The sequence below is a fragment of the Syngnathoides biaculeatus genome, chromosome 3, assembly GCF_019802595.1.
Source record: "Syngnathoides biaculeatus isolate LvHL_M chromosome 3, ASM1980259v1, whole genome shotgun sequence".
NCBI classification, from domain to species: domain Eukaryota; kingdom Metazoa; phylum Chordata; class Actinopteri; order Syngnathiformes; family Syngnathidae; genus Syngnathoides; species Syngnathoides biaculeatus.
Window position 1 is genome coordinate 15,814,552 of NC_084642.1, and position 21,796 is coordinate 15,836,347.

The 21,796-nt window shown below is 40.3% G+C and overlaps 1 protein-coding gene and 1 long non-coding RNA gene across 3 annotated transcripts in view; one reads left to right on the top strand and one right to left on the bottom strand.

The window, feature by feature from the left end:
- The first annotated feature begins 709 nt into the window (after positions 1-709).
- Positions 710-19,793, top strand: LOC133498111 (uncharacterized). The gene is made up of 5 exons (XR_009794189.1): positions 710-767; positions 1,246-1,399; positions 16,030-16,200; positions 16,613-17,329; positions 19,658-19,793. It is a non-coding gene; the product is annotated as an uncharacterized LOC133498111 (long non-coding RNA).
- The window catches only part of igdcc4 (immunoglobulin superfamily, DCC subclass, member 4), a 72,052-nt gene continuing 56,753 nt past the window's right edge, over positions 6,498-21,796 (bottom strand). For both annotated transcript variants that reach the window (XM_061814560.1, XM_061814559.1), the window contains 10 exons: positions 19,686-19,886; positions 18,230-18,328; positions 17,716-17,902; positions 16,024-16,151; positions 14,868-15,038; positions 14,063-14,197; positions 11,444-11,546; positions 9,281-9,461; positions 9,040-9,159; positions 6,498-7,949 (listed from right to left, as the gene is read on the bottom strand). In XM_061814560.1, the coding sequence (XP_061670544.1) occupies positions 7,467-7,949; positions 9,040-9,159; positions 9,281-9,461; positions 11,444-11,546; positions 14,063-14,197; positions 14,868-15,038; positions 16,024-16,151; positions 17,716-17,902; positions 18,230-18,328; positions 19,686-19,886 (1,808 nt within the window). In that variant the 3' untranslated portion in view covers positions 6,498-7,466. The remainder of the gene's footprint in view (positions 7,950-9,039; positions 9,160-9,280; positions 9,462-11,443; positions 11,547-14,062; positions 14,198-14,867; positions 15,039-16,023; positions 16,152-17,715; positions 17,903-18,229; positions 18,329-19,685; positions 19,887-21,796) is intronic.

The window sequence follows — 21,796 nt, forward strand, 5'->3', positions numbered from 1 at the left end:
TTTAAAAGAAGTCAAGCAGCACATGAATTCCAATAGGCCATCATCAGCTGGGAGTGGACCATTTTGTCCTATATTGAATCAGTGGTGCTTATCAAGAATCTTTGGTGAAAGACCACACTGCCCCTTTGTGGTTTTAATATCAATGACACTCAGCAGCCAGAATATTGGGTACACCGCTGCAACCTCTATGGTCGAATTAAGAGTAATATTAAAATTATGGCTTCATTACCACTGAGCGACAGTAATAATCATATAGGGTTAAATTAATGTTGCAGTCAGTGCCAGTCAAAACTCCATTATTACCCACACAAGAAGACGTAATAATGCCAGTGAGTGTCTATATGTGATCTCAAGCTTTAAAAATGAATTAATAATGTGAACAAATAATTGTTTGGAGCTGTTACATTGGAGGGGGGGGGGGACAAATTCCATAAAACCCCATTATCCTTTGAGGTGGTTTGGTTGGTTATTAGCACTGTATTTGTTCATTTGGGGGAATTGAGAAAGATTATTGAAACCAATAAATTACATTGGAATGTCGTGAGGAAAAGTTATGTCAACTTAAAAGTTGTAATAATGTGAAAAAAATGTAGCTCGTGCTCAAATTTTTTTTTTTTTTTTTTAACTTTTCGTTACTACACTGTTACATGTCTGAGCCTATAGATGGCAGTACACGCCAAATAATGCAGTTGTGAACCACTAAAGTGAAGGAAAATTTTGGAAGGAACGATTAAATGGAATGAACTGCAATGACAAATTTGAGCTATGTAAATATGTCATTTTTACTCAAACTTATGACCATGTTTTCATCCTGTTTTGTACTCACAGTAACTATGACGCATAGATTTTCAATTTTGTTAACTATACATTGATGCGTTTTCTTTTAATTAGTTTTGACTATAATATTAAATATTTTTGGTAAGATTTCAGGGTATGACAAATTTTCTGCCCCATACCTTTTGTGAAAAGCACGGCCTATCTTGGAAAAGATACTTCACGTAGTGCATCAAAACCTCTTTGCTCTTCAATTAATTAGCTAGTGTTACCTTTCCATACCTACCATTTGTGTGTAATTAGTTTATTGACTAATAGCTCCGCATTAGGTCTCTTCCGAGTCAGTGCCGACATGTGACAAATAGCAATTTAAGAAGTTTAACACTTTAATTCCACACAAATTGTGTCGGGCTTGAAAATCAAGATTTACCTGCTTACTCGGGTTAACACCGCTGGTGGTTCTGTTCATAGGTATGGAGACGATACAACAGCTTTGTGTAGCAAGATCAAAACGGGACGTGCTACGTGGCGGCCATATTGACAAGGTCGATGTTCCCGTCGAAGGAAATGCATGGACGTTGAAATGAACTCCTAACTTGATCTATTTTCAACCAATTTTCACGAGGTTTGTGTTTTGCGGGGAATGGATAAGCGTGTGCTATTACCATGGAACATATTTTTTTCAAGATAAAACAAAAAAAAAAGAATATATATATATATATATATATATATATATATATATATATAATTCCAGAATGTTCTATTTCAGATGGGAAACACCCATTGGGCACTTTTCAACATCACCGTTTCTTCATATCTGAACAGTTTTTTTTTGTTTTTTGGTTTTTTGTTTTTTTTTTTTTTGAGACGTCAATTTGAGGCAGGCATTGATTTTTGGTTCGGGAAATGGTGAATTATGGTGGAAATTATATCAACAATGTACAGAATTTGGTTCCTAGGAATCATTCAGACATTGTCATATTTTATTTGTGAGTGACAAACCTATGCAAAAATGAGCTCACATGGGTTTTGTAGGAAATTACACAAACACGTAAACAGTTATGTACATCTGGACCACAACTGAGCACGTTTCAAATGTAGCACGTTTTTGTGAAACTTTAGATTTAGACACACACACACACACATTAAGGTTCTTTAGTTAGCTCAAACTTTAGCTACTACGCAATTATGCTGCATTTTTGTACAAAATCCAACAGAAGTCTAGAGACAACAAACAATTACACTGCTTGACTGAAGTAAGAGTATGCATTTTTGAATTCAACAAAATATACCTGAAAAAAAGGACCTACTCCACATTTTTGGATGTTTAATACTTTACATGATTTTATCTTGGAGGTATTCCTTGAACATTCAATCTTGAATCTATCTACACTTGGTACAATTGTGTCAATGCTTTGTGCACAAAAACAAGAATAAACTCAATCATGAAAACAAAAATACCAGTACAGTACCAGCTGAAGCTGACAGAGATAGTTGAAGCACAGTGAGCTTCGAGGTGATGTCCGAACACAATAATCTTCCCCCCACTTGTGTTACTGCCATCATGTATTAAAGAAGTAAATTGTACTGCATTGGGAAATACTTATTGTATCCTGTATACTACCAGATTTTAAGTAGACACAATTATACAAGCAAACATAGGAACGCAAGTCAATTGTACATTCTATTATGTGACCAGTTCAAAAAAACAATAAACCAAAACAAAATTGAAATGACCCCTTACACTTTATTTTTCATTTTAAAAAATGCTCGAAATTCAATGCACTGGCCAAAAAAAAAAAAAAAAAAGAAAAAAGAAAAACTAAGAGGGAGGGTGGGGTGCGTGACTTTTCAGCTTTGCCCAACTTTCTAGGATATGCGGTTTCGACTGTGAATTTTTCGGGAAACTTCCCTTGTAATTTTGTCAAAGTACGAGTCCTGGAATTGGTGTAAATTTGCTCCTTGAAGCCAAAACAGTCCAATTCTTGATGAGTTTTGGCCATGGGACCTTGAGTCCTTTTTGTGTCTATTTTCATGATAGAAAAGATAGAATTTGTGTGTCAATCTCTGAAACAAACTAGTGTCAGGGGCTATTTTTTCCCCGCTAATTTAAAATGAGATGCAACTAATTTGGATTTCGGGATCGCGTTCGAGACATGGATGCACGTCCTCAGCAAATATTATTCATTTTTTGGGCATGTTAAGGCCCTGCGAAATCAATTAAAAATACAAAATATAGCGAAGTAAGTAGATGGTTAAAAAAACAACATGGCTCACACCATCCTAAACTTGCATTTCTTTCTTTACTAGATGATAGTCTTAAAAACTTGGGAAGTTTATGCTTCGAATTCCACTTTAGAAGTTGCAATGTTTGACCTCTCTGTTGAATGTAAATAGACAAATACAAAAAAAAGTAGATATGGATGTTACAAATTGACACAATACACTTTTGTCCATTTAGGCAAGATTTGTTTACCCTTCCATAGCCCAAAATGTATTTTATTTATTTATTTTAACTTGTACCGCTGACGTAAAGTTTTCTGGGACTGAAATTTTGTACAGATTGGTATGAAATTCTCATGAGAATTTACCCCCTTAAAAATGTAGTGCTACTATGCTGTAAAACTATTTGACACTGGACTGGGCAAAGCAAAGTACTATTCAATTTTCCAAGGGCCTGCCAACTAGTTGAAAGTAAAATAAAATAAACTACCAAAAAAAAAAAGACGATCAGCATGATGTTTCACAATAGCGATACAGTCCATAAATTGATGATTTTGAAAACTAGTTGCTATGATGACAACAAAGTAATCATTTTTTGGAAGCCAGTCAACATTTATACAGGCGATCATGGCAGGCAGCATTTTCACACCTCTTTCCAAACAGAACAGGTTGTGATGAATGTCGATATCCAGTATCATCAACAAACAGCCACAAACTTGGAATAAATTCCAATTTTACATTTTCAAATAGGTCAGAGGTCGAACAAACAACTTGGTTGGGCATTCAATTCTGAATTATACTCACTTGTACATTCAAGTACTTTCCTGAAATAGCCCAAAATGTTGTGGTTTCTGCTAATTAGCACCAAATTTCAACAGTTTTCAACTCATCACACCAATATGCAGTCACCTTTCTCCAAATGCTGCATTTTGTATTAAAAAAAAAAAGAGGCATTTTTCATAAAATGAAGCAAATTCCAAGTTTGGTGTCATTGAAAGTAATTACCACCCCCCCCCCCCCAACTACACTACAATGTGCATATTGTTTATCGTTAGAGATATATTCTATCCGATAATGCAGAAAACTAGGACTGATGGTGATGAAAATAATTTTTGCAAACAGTATAATACAGATGATGCAGTACAGTAATCATAAAATCGTTGTTTGATATGTACTCAAACTTTGACATCACAATGAAGCCGGTTGTACATCAGTTATTACTTTTCCAAGTTGGAGGCAAAACTTTTCCAAATTCCCAGTTTTATGAAACGCAACATAAAAAAACCCAGCATGATGTAGCAACATAATGCAATACGTAGCAATAATTAAGTCTTGAAGGCCAAATGGCGCGCTGAAATGTTAACAAACGTTGTCCGTTCAATAAACAGCTACACTATTTGTTTTAGAAACTTTTCTTGATTTTGTTCAAATGACAAAAAAGAATAATCCTCTGAAAGTTGCGAACTACACTCAAGCAACGTAAGCACACTGGAAACCTGAAACGTGAGGTAGTGTGGTTGATAAGGAGTCAGAATGTTGTACCGTAATTCCCGGGCTACAGAGCACACCTGGTTATAAGCCTCACCCAGCATAATTGTAAAGGAAATGCCAATTGGTACATACATATGCCGCGGCTGTGTAAAACCCGCAAGTGCCCACATTAAAACCCACATTGAAACAAGAGATATTTACGAAAGAAAGACAGGACACAGAGAGTTTAATGCTAACGCTAACACTGTGCTAACGGAGCCGGTTAAAAAAATATATATATATATATACACCGGTAAAAATCACTGACGCACGGCAGTAACACACTAGCGCAGCACTGATGGGGCCGGACCGGTAAAAGTTACTTACTCGGCACATATATTCCACCGGTTTCATTCTTACCTTTTCCGTTCGGGTGCCCCCTTGCGGGAGAGTTAGGAAAAAAATGCACAAATTAACAGCATAAACCACAGGGTTGAAAGTGTGTGAAAAAAACTCGTGGCATATAGGCCGGAAACTATGGTAGGTTTTTTTTCTTTTCAACAATGCAGAACATTAATACTTCTTCGACTCAACTATTTGTTCGCTCAGCGGGAACTTTAGCAGGTTCATTTTTCCTTTTGGAAATTGAATCCAATACACAACAAATCCCTGGTTTCATGTAAAACAACGTGGACATTTTAGTGCATCGCTGGATCGTGACCCGTATAGTTACATATAGATGGCAGTAACATCCCATAATGACACCAATTTCCTTTGCCAACGCATTTACGTTTTCAAAATGAGACATTCAATTGTGAAAAAAGTATTGTTAGGGCCACAATGGAAAAAAAACAAAATGAGACAAGACAATAGAAGTCGTACTTGTGAAAAGAAAATCAAAATCTTAGATTCATATAGTACATTTCAATGTATTTCCCGAGATTAAAGTTATCACGATGATGATCATTTGCATGGAAATTTTGCTATTCACAGAACATGTTTTTTGGAAAAAAAAAAAAAAAAACCTCTCTCTGTAGAAATAAGACTTTTTTTTTTTTTTTTTTTTTTAAAGGTCATTCATGACAGAATGGTCTCAATTTTACCAGACTAAAGTTGTTGCGTAAAAGTTTATCAGGACATCAAGAATTTTTTCATGGAAATGACTTTCATTTCAAACCTATAATATTACTAATTTGCTGTCATAAGATTATGTTTCATTCTTTTTTTCGGTAGGAGGGAGGAAGTAATAATGTAACAAAAACAAGACATACTCTTGCATGAATATAGTAGTCTCAATGTCCTGGAGAATTGCGGACACAGAATTTTGAATTTCCCACAAAATTGTAATAATTTTTGCAAGCAGACTTTTTTTTTTATAAGGAAATTTAGAATTGCCCACTTTCAACTTTTTCTCTGTGCTCATTCGAAATTTACACTCGAGTGTCAAAACTATGCACTTTTACTCTTGTAACTTTTTTACACATCTCTATGTTCACAAAAGGCAATCATCTTGTTTTTGGTGGAAATTTGTAAATTTGACATTAAAATTACAAAATGCACCATAAGATTAAAACCTTTTTTGAAAAAAATAAACATCTTTTAAGATGACATTTATTCTTCTGAGATAGAGAATAAAATCTCAATAATCAGAAAATAAAGTTCTTAGAATTAGAGTCGAATTAAAATGAAGATTTATCTCACAAATAGAAGAAAAATATTGCAATGTTCCAAGATTGGTGTTTAAATTTGAGACATACCACATTTGCCACTTAACACTATTTTCACATCTTGTTCAATATTTTTTCCCCTCTAAAACACAATTTTAATCTCAATCTGTTTTTTTAATTTTATATTTATTTTTTTGGAAATTAAGATCTTTTTGACTGGTTCAAATTAAATTTTTGCAAAATAACAACTCTTTCCGTGATATAATTTGTTGTATCAATGCGTCTTTACTCTTGTAACTTTGACTCCCCCCCCCCCCCCCAATACTTTATTTTCCTATGCCCCAACGAGGGTGTATGAATTCTACGTGTTGGAAAATAAAATTGTAAATAAAAAACTTGGCTAAGCTGTTTAGGAGTATTGGGATCCGATGCTGTGATGCACAACTAATTTTTTACTTGTTTGCATTCAGGCCAGTGAAACCTAGAATAGGCTAATTCCGTTGGAATCATTTTTGAGCACAGACAAAAAAGGCATATATTTTCAGATGAATACTGGCCAGCTACCACTTCCAATCTCCAACTTCTGCAAACATATCACAGAATGAGAGTTGCACAGATTTATAGAAGATTCAGAAAATAATACTGCTTTAGCTTGGGCGCCAGTGCATCTGCATGTTGAAGTATGAGTGAATTTTTAACATCTTTGATGATAGGTTTAGTGGATATTTGGAATAAACAGTACTCTGAAGGGATGACAAATATCCGGATGAAGTAACCGTTGCTGTATAAATGCCCCAGAGTTGATTTCAGCCATCAAACTTTAAAGCACTGCTTCAATTGAGTTAGCCCACTCTAGTTCTCAGTAGCTAATTTGATGCCAAGTTTTACGCAATCATCGCACAGCAACACAAAATGCCACACTGCAAACATCTGTGGTTCTGTGTGTGAGAACAGCTGAGCTACATTGACACATTTTCCAGTTGTGTGGATGTGACCCTGAGGCAGCATGAGGCTAAAAAAGAGACACAGGTGCTGGACATTCTTCCAATTGTGCACGGATCCTCAGTTAGACCCACTGGACTGGTGCCTACCATTTTGGTACCCGTCTTGGGTCTGGCATTGAGAGGTCTGCCTTGAATTCTGTTCATGTCGCAGCCCAGAGGAATGTATGGTTTCAATGCATACCTTCCAAAACGAGCGCTCTCCCTCAAAAAATAGACTGCATCGTGAAAGCGCAGATTCAAAATACAAAAGAAATCTGACAATGAGGAGCATTTACACAATCGTCCCCGGTAAGAATGTTTCCCTTTGCCCGAGCCTGGCATGCAGAAACTACGGGCACAAGTAACTGTGTGCTACTGAGGTAGGGTGGACCAGGCCTGAAGTGACAAAAGGAACCGGCGTGAGCCCGCCAGACTTGGTGTTTGCTTGTGCTGAGGGGCATCGTCGAACGTTCCCGTTTTCCCCGGACTTGGGCACAGGCCACAGCGTCTTCGGAGAGTGGAAGCCGTTGGTCAGCCCCGAGTCCTGCTTTGGTCCGGCGCAAACCGCCTCCGTCGGTCCATCCTCTATCTGCCTGTTGCAGTCGGGCTCCGGATTTGTCAGGTGAAGACTCTGCGGGCTCGGGCTCAACGTTTGTTTACCAGAAAGGTTCTCCTCGGTCTGGCCTATCGAGGGTCTACGGGTAGCGTCAGAGTCCTTCAACCTCCTTAGCTCCTCCTCCTTAGCCTTCACGTTAGCCGGGTCGGACAGCTGTGAGTGGACGATGACCTCGGCTTCCACCTGGGTCCTGGACTGGGATGCGCTCGGAAAATCCTGGAAGGACAAGACATCCAGGATCACTGCAAATCATTGCGACCGCTCACATTGGGGCCAGAACAATCGATGCCAATGATCACTTTTTTGACTCCTTAAAGCGGGGGTGTCCAAACTTTTTTCCTCCAAGGGCCACATCAAGAAAAAGGGCCGCTTTAACATTCTTGTTCTCGCTTTAACATGCTACCAAACAAATCCACCAGCTGATGGATGATATAAAGCTTCGTTTATATTATAGTCATTTTTAAAAAACATTTGTTTTAAAGGTGATCAGGCATACAACTGAGGATTTAAAAGGAATTTTGGGGTGGCCACGTGAAGAGATTCACCCCTGCACTGGGCAGCAGCTGAATCACATCTCCACATTATGGTTACTATTCCCGCATAAGCGCACGTCTTCAGGTCCCTGGGCAAGAGACGTAAGCCCCATTGCCTACAGATAAATCTGTTTGGATGTTTGGTGATGGTCAGAGGGGTTGTAGGCACAGAATGGCAGCCATCCGGCAGACTGCTCCAGGGCAGCTCTGGCTAAAGAAGTAGCTTAATAAATGAATAGTGCTTGAAAGTGTAAAGCATCTTCAAGCGCCTGGAAAAGTTCTTTATGAATATAATGCATTCTTCTTATTATTATTATTACAGCCGGTACGGTGGGAGACTTGTTAGCACTTCTGCCTTGTAGTTCGGAAGACCTGGGTTTAAATCGGGCCTTACCTGTGTGGAGTTTGTGTATTTTCCCTGAGCCTGTGAGAGTTTTCTACAGATACTCCACTTCCCTCTTTCATTCCAAAAACATGCATGGTAGATTAAAATGAATAACATGCCGAGGGCCACAAAAAAAAGTGCAGCAGGCCAGAAATGATCCCTGGGCAACAGGTTGGACACCCATGCTTTTAGGCCACCATAGTGTTAATTTTTGGTTTAAAATGAGTATTGGTAAAGTATAGTAAAAAGAGTAAAAGTATAAGAATACTAACATCTGTCAGGTCATTCACAAACAGAAACAATGTCAATATCTGTCAAATACACCAAGACTCTTCCTCTTGTTGTGGGAGGCTGACAACTGATGGCCTTGCGTTATGTGCTCATCTACCGTTTGTTTTTTCATGTTGAGTTTTCCAACGGTGAATCCCGATGAGTCTTCGGTGATGGTGTCTCTGTACTGGGTGATTCTGTTGGCCCAGTTATGACTGATGGAGCCGTTCCAAGCGGCCTGCAAAGGCCGAATACACCAAAATGCAGTAAATGGGTGAAATAGTAGCGTTGGAAAAGAGTTGGTTTCGACCTTGTGTTCAGGCGCTGAGGCGTCCGGACCCTCCCCAGTGTCTGCTCACCGTCAGGCTTTGCTCCTCGGGGGGTTCTGAAGATAACTGGCCAGATTCTTGGCCAGTGGAGGGCATCAGTGTCTCCAGCTCGTGACAATCGCTGCACTCCGGCGCATGGGCGGAACTGGGGTGCCCGCCTCTCCTGTAGTGGGTGGCCGCGGCTGAGGAGTCCAAGCCACCAGATACCCCCCTAAGTTAAGCACAGATAAAAGAGATAACTGTCAAGGGGACTCCATACAACTCTATAGAACAGTCGGAGTAGTAGTGTTAACATTTAACTGCATGAATGGTAGTAGCCCAAGATTTATGACCTGGTCTTTGTGTATGATGATGGATAAACTAGTCCTTGTGTGTGATGAACTACCTGGTTTAAAGCCCAAATGTCATCCCTGTAAACATTTTAAAATAGATATTGTAATGAAAAATACATAAGATTATTCACTTCAATGTCTACACAAAAAAAATAATGTGAGCGGAAAGCGCGTCATCCATGCGCAAAGTTGCAGAAGTGTCATTCTACGATATCTAAGTGGTCGCCATATTGGCTGCGTTCTCCGTCCATGACGTCACCCAGACATTCGCCAATGAAAACCCGCGGTGCACCCTAACTCTGGGAGACGAACACGTACCTTCTGACACGGAAGCTCTTTTCGAAAAGGACAATACCACACAACCGAGTGAAGTCACCGGGGCTATATTACACTATTGTTTTGAGCCCTCGGGGCAATATTACACTATTGTTTCAAGCTATATTCAGATGATATGCGATGACGGCCAAACCGCATCCCCGTCCGATCCACTTCCGCGGCAGAGATGAGCCATCGCGGCTCATCGCAGCCGGCCAGTGTGGCTTATGACGGAGCTGAGCCGTGCTGCTTTAGGGGGTTGTTCATAGCCGCCACAGTACACGATGAACAACACTGTCGAGCCAGGGCGCTTTATTACGTTGTGGTCACACGCGTCTGATGAGGCAGAGCCGAGCTGTGCTGGTTTAGGGGGTTGTTTGTAGCCGCCGCAGTATGCAATGAACAACACCGTTGAGCCGGGGCGCTTTACTGCGTGCACGCGGCTGAGTGAGGCATTCTTGGCTGGGTTCTTAAGAGCCGCCACCGTCTGCGAGCCTGAAGCGCAGCCTTCGCTGGTGAAGCGACGCAGCAGCCCGACGCCGTTCGACGCGCACATCGACATGTTTTGTATGCGGATCTTTTGTTACGTTATGAGAGACCGATTACGTGGTCCGCCCCAAACTAATATTTTTTTAGTAGCTGTATACACACCTACCTGTTATTTGGAACCCACGAAGCTCTCGTACTCTGCACCCGTGCAATCCATTTTTCACGACGAACCGGGTCTCTTGCAAACTTATGAAGGGTAACTCCATCCTTCCGAGTGTTCAAGCAATGTCCAACAATGCAATGAGCCGGCATTTTGGTTAACACGAAGGAACAACGAGCAACCTTCCCAGAGGTAAAACTAATGGAAACAAATGAGTCCACTTAGGGGCGCCTCTGTCCTACTCTACTGTTTTTAGTGTAACACGCAGTACCTGGTTTTAAACTGCCATTCACAACCTGGTCGAAATGTAAAATAAAAGGAGTTGAATCGTGTAGTCAGCGAGCCAACTTTACGAATGCGCAATGACGATTCAAGTTAACTTGAAGGAAGTTATCAACAATCACCTGTTTTCTCATTAAAGTTAGCAATCTATAATCATGTATTTTGCCCTTATTTATGCCTCCCCAGTATCAAACTAGTAACCTGATATCTCCGGTTACCATTTTGTTTATTAATTTTTCGTTTACATAGTACTGTACATACCAGAGTTATCAACTGTAACAAGTACTAGCAACCTCGCTGTTATGTCATGTAAATTGGTGGTAGAATTATATACTGTAGCTAGTACTGGCAACCCTATAATGTAAATTAGTGTTAGAGCGTTACAAGTTCCTACCGTCTGCAAGGTAATGAAGGCATCTGAATGTGATTGGAGTTAGGGCAAGTGAGCGTGGCAGGGGGCCAGTGTGTGAATCAGTACTGATAATGTATGATTTTGTTGATCAATGACAGCAGCTATCATCACCTCGAGAATTCTGGGAGTAAAGGTTTTTCAACCCCAACTCTACTCTGTCTTGGTGTAAAATGTACTGCTACGTCTTAGCACGGCTACATTACCTCGACTTAGTGTTGCGGAAGCTGAAACACATGCAGAGGAGGATGCAAATGAGACCCAGACACACTCCAACAATGATGCCCGTTACTGCATGGATGTCCAGCTCTGTTAAAAAGATCATTAAAAGACATTAGTATGGGAGAAATATACATAGAGTACATACTATAAAAATCCATATACATACTGTGTTACATTCTCAAAACTACTTTTGATAATGGATGAGAATTCATGGGATGTTTTGAGAGTTTTATAAGAACGGTCCTAAAACTTTTTACATCAAGTTTCACCTAAGAAGACTCTTAGCTCTCCAAGTATCACCATTATTCCTAAGATTAATATATTGTTGCGAAGGTTTTACTCCTTTACTATCGCATAGCCATCCATTTTCTTAGCCGCTTATCCTCACAAGGGTCGTGGGCCGTGCCGGAGCCCATCCCGGCTGTCAACAGACAGGAGGCAGGGTAGACCCTGAACTGGTTGCCAGCCGATCGCAGGGCAGGCAGGACAGACAACAGTACCACACACAATCATACCTAGAGCCAATTTAGAGTGTCCAATTAATGTTGCACGTTTGTGGGATGTGGGAGGAAACCGGAATGCCGAAGAAACCCCAAGCAGGCACGGGGAGAACATGCAAACTCCACACAGGCGGGTCCGGGATCAAACCCGGGACCTCAGAACTGTGAGGCCAACACTTTCCAGCTGAGTCACCGTGCCGCCGCTATTATATATATGAAATATTATTGTAAGCCACTGTAAAATTTCGCCAGCATTTGAACATTTGCATTGTGGCTAAATGCAGGCAAATTTAAAAAAAAAATAATGATTACAAAAAAAAGTTTTATATAAATTGTACTTACATGAATTTTTGTATACAAATATGCAATTCTATTTTACTTAAAAGTTAAATACAACTGAGCTGTACATCTACTGTAGTGGACTCAATAAAGTCACTAATATGATTCAGTGTGAACATTTAATTCAGTGTGACTCCAGTGTACCACCAGAGGGAGCCTGTGTACCACCAGTGGTAAAACTGTTGCGGGTAGTCATTAGTTATTTTTTTCATATTTTGAATTCTGTTAATACAGAATAACATTTTCACAATATATTTACAATACTTTTATGTTGCATCATTATTTTTGTTTTAAGACAAAGATTATGACCCAATCATCCATCAATCTGTCTTAGGATTTTGCACTTTAATATATATATACACCACAAACAGCAATACTAATATATATTGTGTATTTGTATTATTTTTTTTATTTGTATTTATGCAGTATTTGCTGCAGAATTATTTGTATTTTTGTTTTATGGCAAGGTTACATTCTATCCATGCCATTTACTGACATCATTTTGCAACTATATACAGATGAAGCAAAATAATTGACAATTATTCAAATCATGAAGTATCATTAAGTTACTCAAATCATTAAGTAATTTATAATGACTCTTTTATCAACCATCTCCACATCTGTTCACTAAGTCATGAGGTATTTTTACCCATTTACCCCGACGACAACAATCCCAGATAATCACAAGGCTATTATGTACAGCAATTTTTATTCTACCATAAATTCCTGTTAGGCTTTAAAAAAAAATGCTTTGTTCAACAAATTGACGCATTCAGTTTCGGTCTGGGCAGCAAAGAGAATGAAAAAATTGATTGCCCATCCCTTATCGAAGACAAGACTTCATAGTTTAATTGCAAAAATTCATGGGCCTTCGTTGATATTTCTTTATGCCGCTTTCTCCTTTTGGAAGAATAGAAGAGAGGAAACAGATGGCCAAAACCTTCCTCCACACATGCACACAGCAACTATGCCACTTCCATCTTTTGTGCATCGTCGCCAACACAGCAGCCCATGACACCAACACAACCATAATACTGTCACTTCATGTTAAAGAGGACTAGTGTGGAACATTTAATGTGTTAGGTTGGCTGCAAAGAATACTCGAGTATTTCAAGGATAAAAAAATGCTGAAGAGTGAATACTTTTTTTTCCTACCTTGGGTATCCGCTTATTCACTGCCAGACCTCTAAATTTGATACTACAGTATTTGTACAAATTGTACCTGCCTTGTACCTAAGGCAGAGTTCACTGTGAAGCTCAACAGAACAAATACAGGACAACTATACTATACGTCATCGATGCGGGGGAAAGGAGACAGGACCCGGAAGCAAGATGCACACTGATTGAAGGAGGGGGAAAATGGCAAAAGCGTTATTGTTTGCAAACTGCGTTAATCACAATAAAGAAGATGATGGCGATCATGTCGGAGAAGATATGCGCCAAAAGTACATTTCAGAAAGGTGAACACCGAATTTCTTAATCAGCTGAGTTGTTACGCCGCCATATTTGGATTTTTCCATCCATGCAGATATCGTGTGCGTCTTTGAATGCAACCAGTAGACTTTTTAGTGACTTGGTCAATAGCATTACGCTCACAAGTAAAGCCACTCTGTGTACAACCTCATTCCGTTGACAGCGTACTGAATCAACTTCCAACTCCAAGAGCTAAAAATCTTTGCCTGTCACTGACAAGTGGGAATTGTTTTAAAATGTGACAAAAATTAAATATGTCTCAACTGTATATGTGAAATGAAATGCACTTACCATATTGTTCCGAAGGGGTATGGATGTCCTTCACAAGCGAATAAGGCCCAGCTCCCACCTCTGTAGATGCTGACAACTTGAAAAAATAATGGGTGCCACTGGATAGTCCCTTGACCTCAACATTGTTGATGCCCCCTATGTGGTAGAGAAATAAGACATATTATTGATAAGTGTGATATCATTTATATTATGTGCATTACTGTTAGTACCTGTATAAAAATAGTTGAGTACGTTACAGGGTTGGAATTTTAACAAGGACCTTCAAGTGGAGAATATGCATATTTCAGTCTTCCTGTTAGGTGCGGTTGTTCAGGTGGTTTGCAAACTTTTTTTGTGGAGCGTCCCCCTTTTTGGAGATTAAGCCCCCCCCACCCCCCTCCATTTGCATTTCACGGTTCTGCCTGTTTGCACGGCATCAGTTTGTGTACTCAACTGCAGAGAGGGCAATGCAGCCATTATGGGTTGGTTTTTATTAAGGGGGAGGTGGAGGCTACGCTTGAGATTTTCTATAACAGGAGGGTAGGGGCTGAAACACTATTAAAATAACACATTGAGTTGAGTTTTTCCTCCAATTGATTAAACAATGTCAATCGAATTGTTACTATTACTATTATTACTATTTGTGCCCTGCGATTGGCTGGCAACAAGTTCAGGGTGTACCCTGCCTCCTGCTTGTTGACAGCTAGGATAGGCTCCAGCACTCCCCACGAACCCTTGTGAGGATAAGCGGCTAAGAAAATGGATGCATGGATATTATTACTATTACTCATTCCTTGTCATGGAACCGGAGCAGTTTCTTCCTCACCCTCCTGAGAGAGGTTCCTCCACATGTGGTCGGGTTGGCTCAGGTTGCTGCTATATAAAATCCTGTAGGACATGATGACACCGTTGGGCTCCAGCGGAGGCCGCCAGCTCGCCAGCACCGAGGACGAGTCAATGGAGCTCAGTCGGAGCTCCTGTGGCGGCGAGGACGGCCCTAATTCAAACAAAAAAAGGAGGACGGGAGTTGGAGGGCAGTAGTTGGTAATTAAAAGCCATAAATAAGGTTCTCAGCTGTGTGTGTTTTGTCTTGGAGGGGGATTAGACATGTTATATGACAACCATCTGCACCCTCGTGCTGCAGCCACCTGGGTACAGCCTGGAGACTAAAAAAAAATAAGGGGGGGGGGCAATGGGAGGCAAAGGAAGAGAGGCTTGGGCTCATGAAAAGGGGGACTGGTTGTGGTCATTTCATTAGAACACACTCATTTCATCGCCTACAATTGACTGACACACTGATTACTGGTTAAATATTGGGTACGACTCCACCATCTGATGCCATCGAATACAACGATAACAAAAATCAGCCTTTAGTATTTCAATCAAAATGCTACGTAGAATAATCAAAATGGTCTTCTACACAATGCATTACCCCTGTCCAAACAATAGAGTACATGAACATGTCATACAATGGGAAAACTTGGAGTTTTAACAGCAGAGTATATATATACATAGGATATACAAGAACACAGGAATATTAAAATAGTAAGAAAAATAGAAAAAATTACATTCATATTCCTTACATCATTTAAAACAGAGAACTGAGAAAGTCAAAGACTGCAACCTGGAGATATATATATATAAATTACTGGTACTTTATTGTAAAGTAATCATTTTAAACTTTAGTTATAACATGAAATCTTGTATTTTAACAATTTCGCTTTCTTGTTTTATTTTTTTTTTAAGTCAAACTTTCGTTTTATTGCAATATGTTAAAAGGGAGTCAGCACACATCTCCCACTATTTACAACACACTCTAAATCATTAAAATATATACACTGTCATGTACACTGCATGAGATTTAATATTAATTTACATTTAAACATATAATCAAACGTCCAATGCACTGTTTTTTGCTGCATTTCTGTGTGTGGACGCTCACGGGTGCAATTTAAAGTGAATCCATTCTTTTTTTGACTCACTGTCAGAGAGGGTGGACTCCTCCACGGTGCCGCTGAAGGGTCCCACTGCATCCACGGCATTGGACTGCACCGCCAGCTCATAACGAGTGAAGGGCTTCAGCGCCCCGATCAGGATCTCCTGAGCGGAACTGCACACCACAAGTCAAGTACAAAACATTAAAGGTCACTTTCGTTTTTGTAAGTGAGTTTCAGAAAGGTTATATATACACTGAATTCTGACTGCCATTTCTAATACAGTGCTTTAGTTTTCTTCTCAAGATAAATAAAGTAAGTTTCTTTCGGCTTGTCCCGTTAGGGGTCGCAACAGCGTAACATCTCAGATGAACACTCATATTTGTTTGGCACAGTTTTTACTGACGCAATCCCTCTTGGTAACCAAAATAAAAACAGACGTTTTTCTTGCAGGTCTCATAAAAAACAATTTGATTTCAGTTGTACCCAATGAAGTGACTGATAAGCATATGTAAATGAAAGGTGTAAAAGCAACAACTACCGTAAATTCCGGCCTATGAGCCGCGACTTTTTTCACATGTTCTCAACCCTGCGGTTCATGTGGTGATGTGGCTAATTTGTGCATTTTTTCTAACAGCCGCAAGGGGGCTCTCGAGCAGAAAAGGTAAGAGTGAGACCGGAGGAATATATGTGCCGAGGAAGTGACTTTTTACCGGTCCGGCCCTGTTACCGCTGCGCTAGCGTATTACTGCAGTGTCTTAGTGATTTTTACCGGTATGTTTTTTTTAACCGGCCCTGTTAGCGTGTCGCTAGCGTTAGCACGGAGGCGCTAGAGTTAAACTCTATGTACCGTCTTTCTTTGTATATATCTCGTGTTTCAATGTGGGTTGCAATGTGGGCACTTGCGGCTTTTACACAGCTGCGGCATATGTATGTACCAAATGGTATTTCCTTTAAAAATGTACTAGGTGATGCTTATAACCAGGTGGGCTCTGTAGCCTAGGAATTACGGTATTACACTTTATCTTAGTTGTTCTGGTTGCCGAGTACAATGTGGTAAATATCTATCAGTCCATCCATTTTCTTCTGCTTATCCAGGGTGGGGAGAAGGGGGCAGCAGCCAAAGCAGGGAAGCCCAAACTTCCCCAACCACTTCACCCGGCTCTTCTGGGGGGGATCCCAAGGTGTTCTCAGGCCAGCCGAGAGAAAAAAAGTCTCTCCAGCGTGTCCAGGGTTCTCCCTTGACCCTCCTACCAGCGGGACCTGCCAAGAACACCTCACGTGGGAGGGATCCAGGAGAACATCCGCATCAGCTGCCCAACCCACCTCATATGGAAATGGAAGCTCTTGCGAAGTAAGAAAGCCACACATGCTCGGTATTAGATGGTCAGTAATAATAACAGAAGATGCAAGATTTCAGCTAAAATTATTAGTATTCAAAAAGCCACATGGCCCCACCCATAAGAAGTCAGTCAGGCTGTTTTTTTCATGAAGTCACCTAAGATGAAAAACGCAGAGGCCTGACAGTTTTTATTTAGTGCATCAATCTGATCCAGCCTCGAACACTGAACACTTTTTACCTGGCAACACTCATACATCATCGCATCCCTTTCATAAAAATGATGGCCCCCTCCCGTCATAAAGTCCCTTAAAACACAATGCGTTGCTGTCTCGACCCCGAGCGCCAGCAGCTGTGACGAATAGGTGACAATGTGACAGAGGACAGATGGTCGGACTCACCTGGTGTGGTACGTGACCAGCGAGGCGTTGGTGGTTCCGGCCGGGCTGCAGCGCACCGTGTAGTTGATGATGCGCACTGTGCTGAAGCGAGGTTTCTCCCAGCGGAGCCGGATGGACGTGGTGCCATTGGCTAGTGCCTCAATGATGCTCGGTGGCAAAGGCGGCGGCCGCATGGGCAGGAAAGACGCTTGAAAGCGAAAACAGGGTTGAGTTATCGAACTTTTTTCCGTGTGTGTGGGGGGAAGAAATCTGTTCAAAATGTTTGTAGCCTATCCCAGCTATATTCTGGGAGGAGGTTTGGTACACGCTGAACTGGTTGGCAGCCAATCACAATTACTCCAACAGAAATGCATATTTGTCACAAAAGTACATTTAATATTGAAAAGGGTTTTGTATTTTGATTAACATCTGTGTAGTGGAGCGTGAAACATGCATATGCAGCGTGACTCAATTTGAGCCAGAGAAAACAGCTTGGGCTGGTCACAGGCATTTTGTGCTCCTATGAGATTCTTACCTTTATCAGCCTTTTCTGTTCTTCCTTTCCATACTGCAGCTGAGCCATCTATCTGCTTGGTGAACGCCCAGACTCTCACTTCATACCTTTGGTCGGGAACTACCACAAACGTATCAAAAGGAACGAGGTTTGAAATGTCTTACAAGCGGCAATTATTGGGCATTTTTAGGAAAACTGGATTGCTACAGCACAGGTGTGAAACTCAAGGCCCAGGGGCCAGATGCGGCCCGCCACATGATTTTATGTGGCCCACAAAGCCAAATCATGTGTATCAACTTTCATGATTTTCGTTAAAATTTGAACCAAAATTTCAAACTGTCATATCATAAAAGATGAGGTTGAGATATTGCAAGCATTTTTGTATTCGCAAACATCAACAATAGTTGAAAAACCCATTACCCTTGATTTCTGATTCCAAAACTAGTTGATGAATCGAATGTGTGAATATGATGGGTCAATTAAAGATTTTGGTGGTTTCAGTCAAAAAGGAAGTGAAGAAACGGGTCCAAGCAGGTTGGAATAGCTGGTGGAAGGTGTCTGGTGTGTTATGTGACAGAAGAGTCTCTGCTAGGATGAAGGGAAAAGTTTATAAAACAGTGGTGAGGCCGGCCATGATGTACGGATTAGAGACAGTGGCACTGAAGAAACAACAGGAAGCTGAACTGGAGGTGGCAGAAATGAAGATGTTGAGGTTCTCGCTCGGAGTGACCAGGTTGGATAGGATTAGAAATGAGCTCATTAGAGGGACAGCCAAAGTTGGATGTTTTGGAGACAAGGTGAGAGAGAGCAGACTTCGATGGTTTGGACATGTTCAGAGGCGAGAGAGTGAGTATATTGGTAGAAGGATGCTGAGGATGGAGCTCCCAGGCAAAAGAGCGAGAGGAAGACCAAAGAGAAGGTTTATGGATGTGGTGAGGGAAGACATGAGGGCAGTTGGGGTTAGAGAGGAAGATGCAGGAGATAGGCTAAGATGGCAAAAGATGACACGCTGTGGCGACCCCTAACGGGACAAGCCGAAAGGAAAAGAAGTCATAATGGCTTTCCGACAGAAACTGTAACTACAAATGTGGCCCGCGATAAAAAAAATAAGTTTGACACCCCTGCTCTAGAGACAAACATAAGCGACCTTGGTGCATGACAAACAAGTCAAGTTAGCTAAATGATGAACACTCCAAGTGTGCTTTACTTTTTATTTTGGTTTTCAAAATGGTTGAGTCGACAAGGAATCCACCTCTAATTCGAGACAACAGGAAATGGAAGGTCTTGTCAAGTACGAATGTGGTAAACGTACATTTTTCTGGACTCAGTACAACAGAGGGACATTGATGAAATATAAAAGATGGAGGGTACGTTGCTGAGTTGAGTCATTATGTGAAGAATGTATATATTAAAATACACGTATATTAATATATTATCTGAATCTTCCAGGTTCTGAAACAAAATGAGAGCAACTCACCAAGCCCCGTGAGGAGATGGTATCTGGCCTTCTTGCGGAGCCTAACTACGTGAGTCTGCGTCGTCTTCTCCCCATCGGCGTCCACCTCTTGGCAGGATAACTTGTAGCCGGAGACGGCCGTGTGATTGGGCGAGGGCTGCCACGTGACGTTGAGCGTACTTACTCGAGCTCGGACCTTCAGCTCAGTGGGTGCAAACATCACTGGGTACATGGGAGAATGTGATTGTTTTAGCCTCCAGGCAGGTCCACTAATAGCCTAAAGGCTTAAGTGGGCAATATAAGGGTCACCATGGCAACTCATGTTATCTAGATCAGTGATTCCCAAACAGTGTGCCAGGGTTCATTAGTGTGCCGTGAGCACTCTTCAGGTGTGACGTGGGAAGTTATCCAATTTTATGTAATTGCTAAAAAAAAAAAATTATTCCAAGAAATAATGTATCTTTCTTCATCTATTTATGCCAGTGAAGCACAATGACACACAGAACAAAAAAAAATCCTCTTCTATTATAGTTGGCAGGAAGTACATACAGTAATTAATCGATCCATTTTTGGTGACATTTACTTTTGTTGGTGTGCCGTGGGATTTTTCAATTGTAAAATATGTGTGTTGGCTCTATAAAGGTTGGAAATCACTGATCGAGATTCATTGTGCAAAATATAAAGATTATTCAGATTTGAGATTTTTTTTTATTAGCCATTAGCTACAATGATAATTTTTTTTTTTAATTGTGAAATATTTTATTCTATAATTTGCTTATTTATTGTAAATTGATTTCACTTTTTGAATCGAACTACTGAAACTATTTTTCCACAATATTCAAATGTAATGAGACTGACCTATATACTTGATGTGTCCCACAAAAACAATGTGACCTTCTCAAACACTGGAGTTAAAATATATCAATCCTTTCTGATTATCATTAATAATAAAAGTATATATGTATAACATCAAACAAGGCAGTCATTTAACACTACTTCAGTTTGAAATGTACATTTCATATTCACAATTTGATTTTTAAAGCCAATTAAAGGCCAGTATGTGTAATACTCATGGGTTCATTAAGATTTGATATATTTCAGGCTGAAGAACTACTTCCATAAATTTTAAATAGATTTAGGGGGATTTTCATTAATGAACTGGTGTGGATTGAGAAAAAAAGTTTTATGAAGTTGAGGAAGAAATACACATCCACACCCACACGCATCCATGCGCACGCTGAAAAAATTTGTTTTGAAAACAGTGTGTGGTTTTCGACAGAAAGAGAAAAGACTCTGACGTGACATTGAACAAGAAAAATGTGTGCGGGGACCTGTTATTTTTACTTAGACACCATCAATAATGGCAGTCAGTTACAATTGCGACTGAAGTCAGTCACTCTTGAAGAAAAGGTGGGAAATTCTGCTGCAGTTCAAATTGATTACATCAGTTTATGTTTGGATACATATTACATTTTTCAATGGGACCTTTTTTGTGTGTGTGGGACAGATCAGCTTTGTGTCCTCACCTAAGTAACAGAGATTGCAATTCTTAAAAAAACAAAAAAAATCCTGAATAGAATCTATTTAAAAAAAAAAAAAAATCAGCAGAAAATGTCCCCCTTGACAGAAAACAAACTGATAAACCATTTGTATTTCTTGTATTAAGAACCCACACAGTCAACACACTATGATTTGACGTTTTCTGTTCACCTCCTTGATTGACAACTCTTACTGACGTTATTAAATGCCCGCATTCATTATGCTCACTCGCCTGAGATGAATAGCTTGACATAGCGGCATTTTTTTTTTCCCCTCAAATTAAAACGCGGCCTTTTATCTTATTTGAGTGGCTGCCAAGCTCACGCGCTGAATAGTTTGCCATTCCCGTCAAGCCCGGCAGACACATTGTTTTGCGTGCATTGTTCGCACCGCAGACTAATGTCTACGAGTGCTCGGATGGCGTCTTCGCTGAGATAAGTACGCGCTGTGTGTTCAAAAAAATAAAAAATAAAATAAAATCTTCTCACAAGTTCTGACATGAACCACCAGGCTGCTTTGTGAAACCTAACACTATAAAATATGATTTTCGTCCATAAAAACATACATAAATCTTCACTCCAGAATGTGGGATT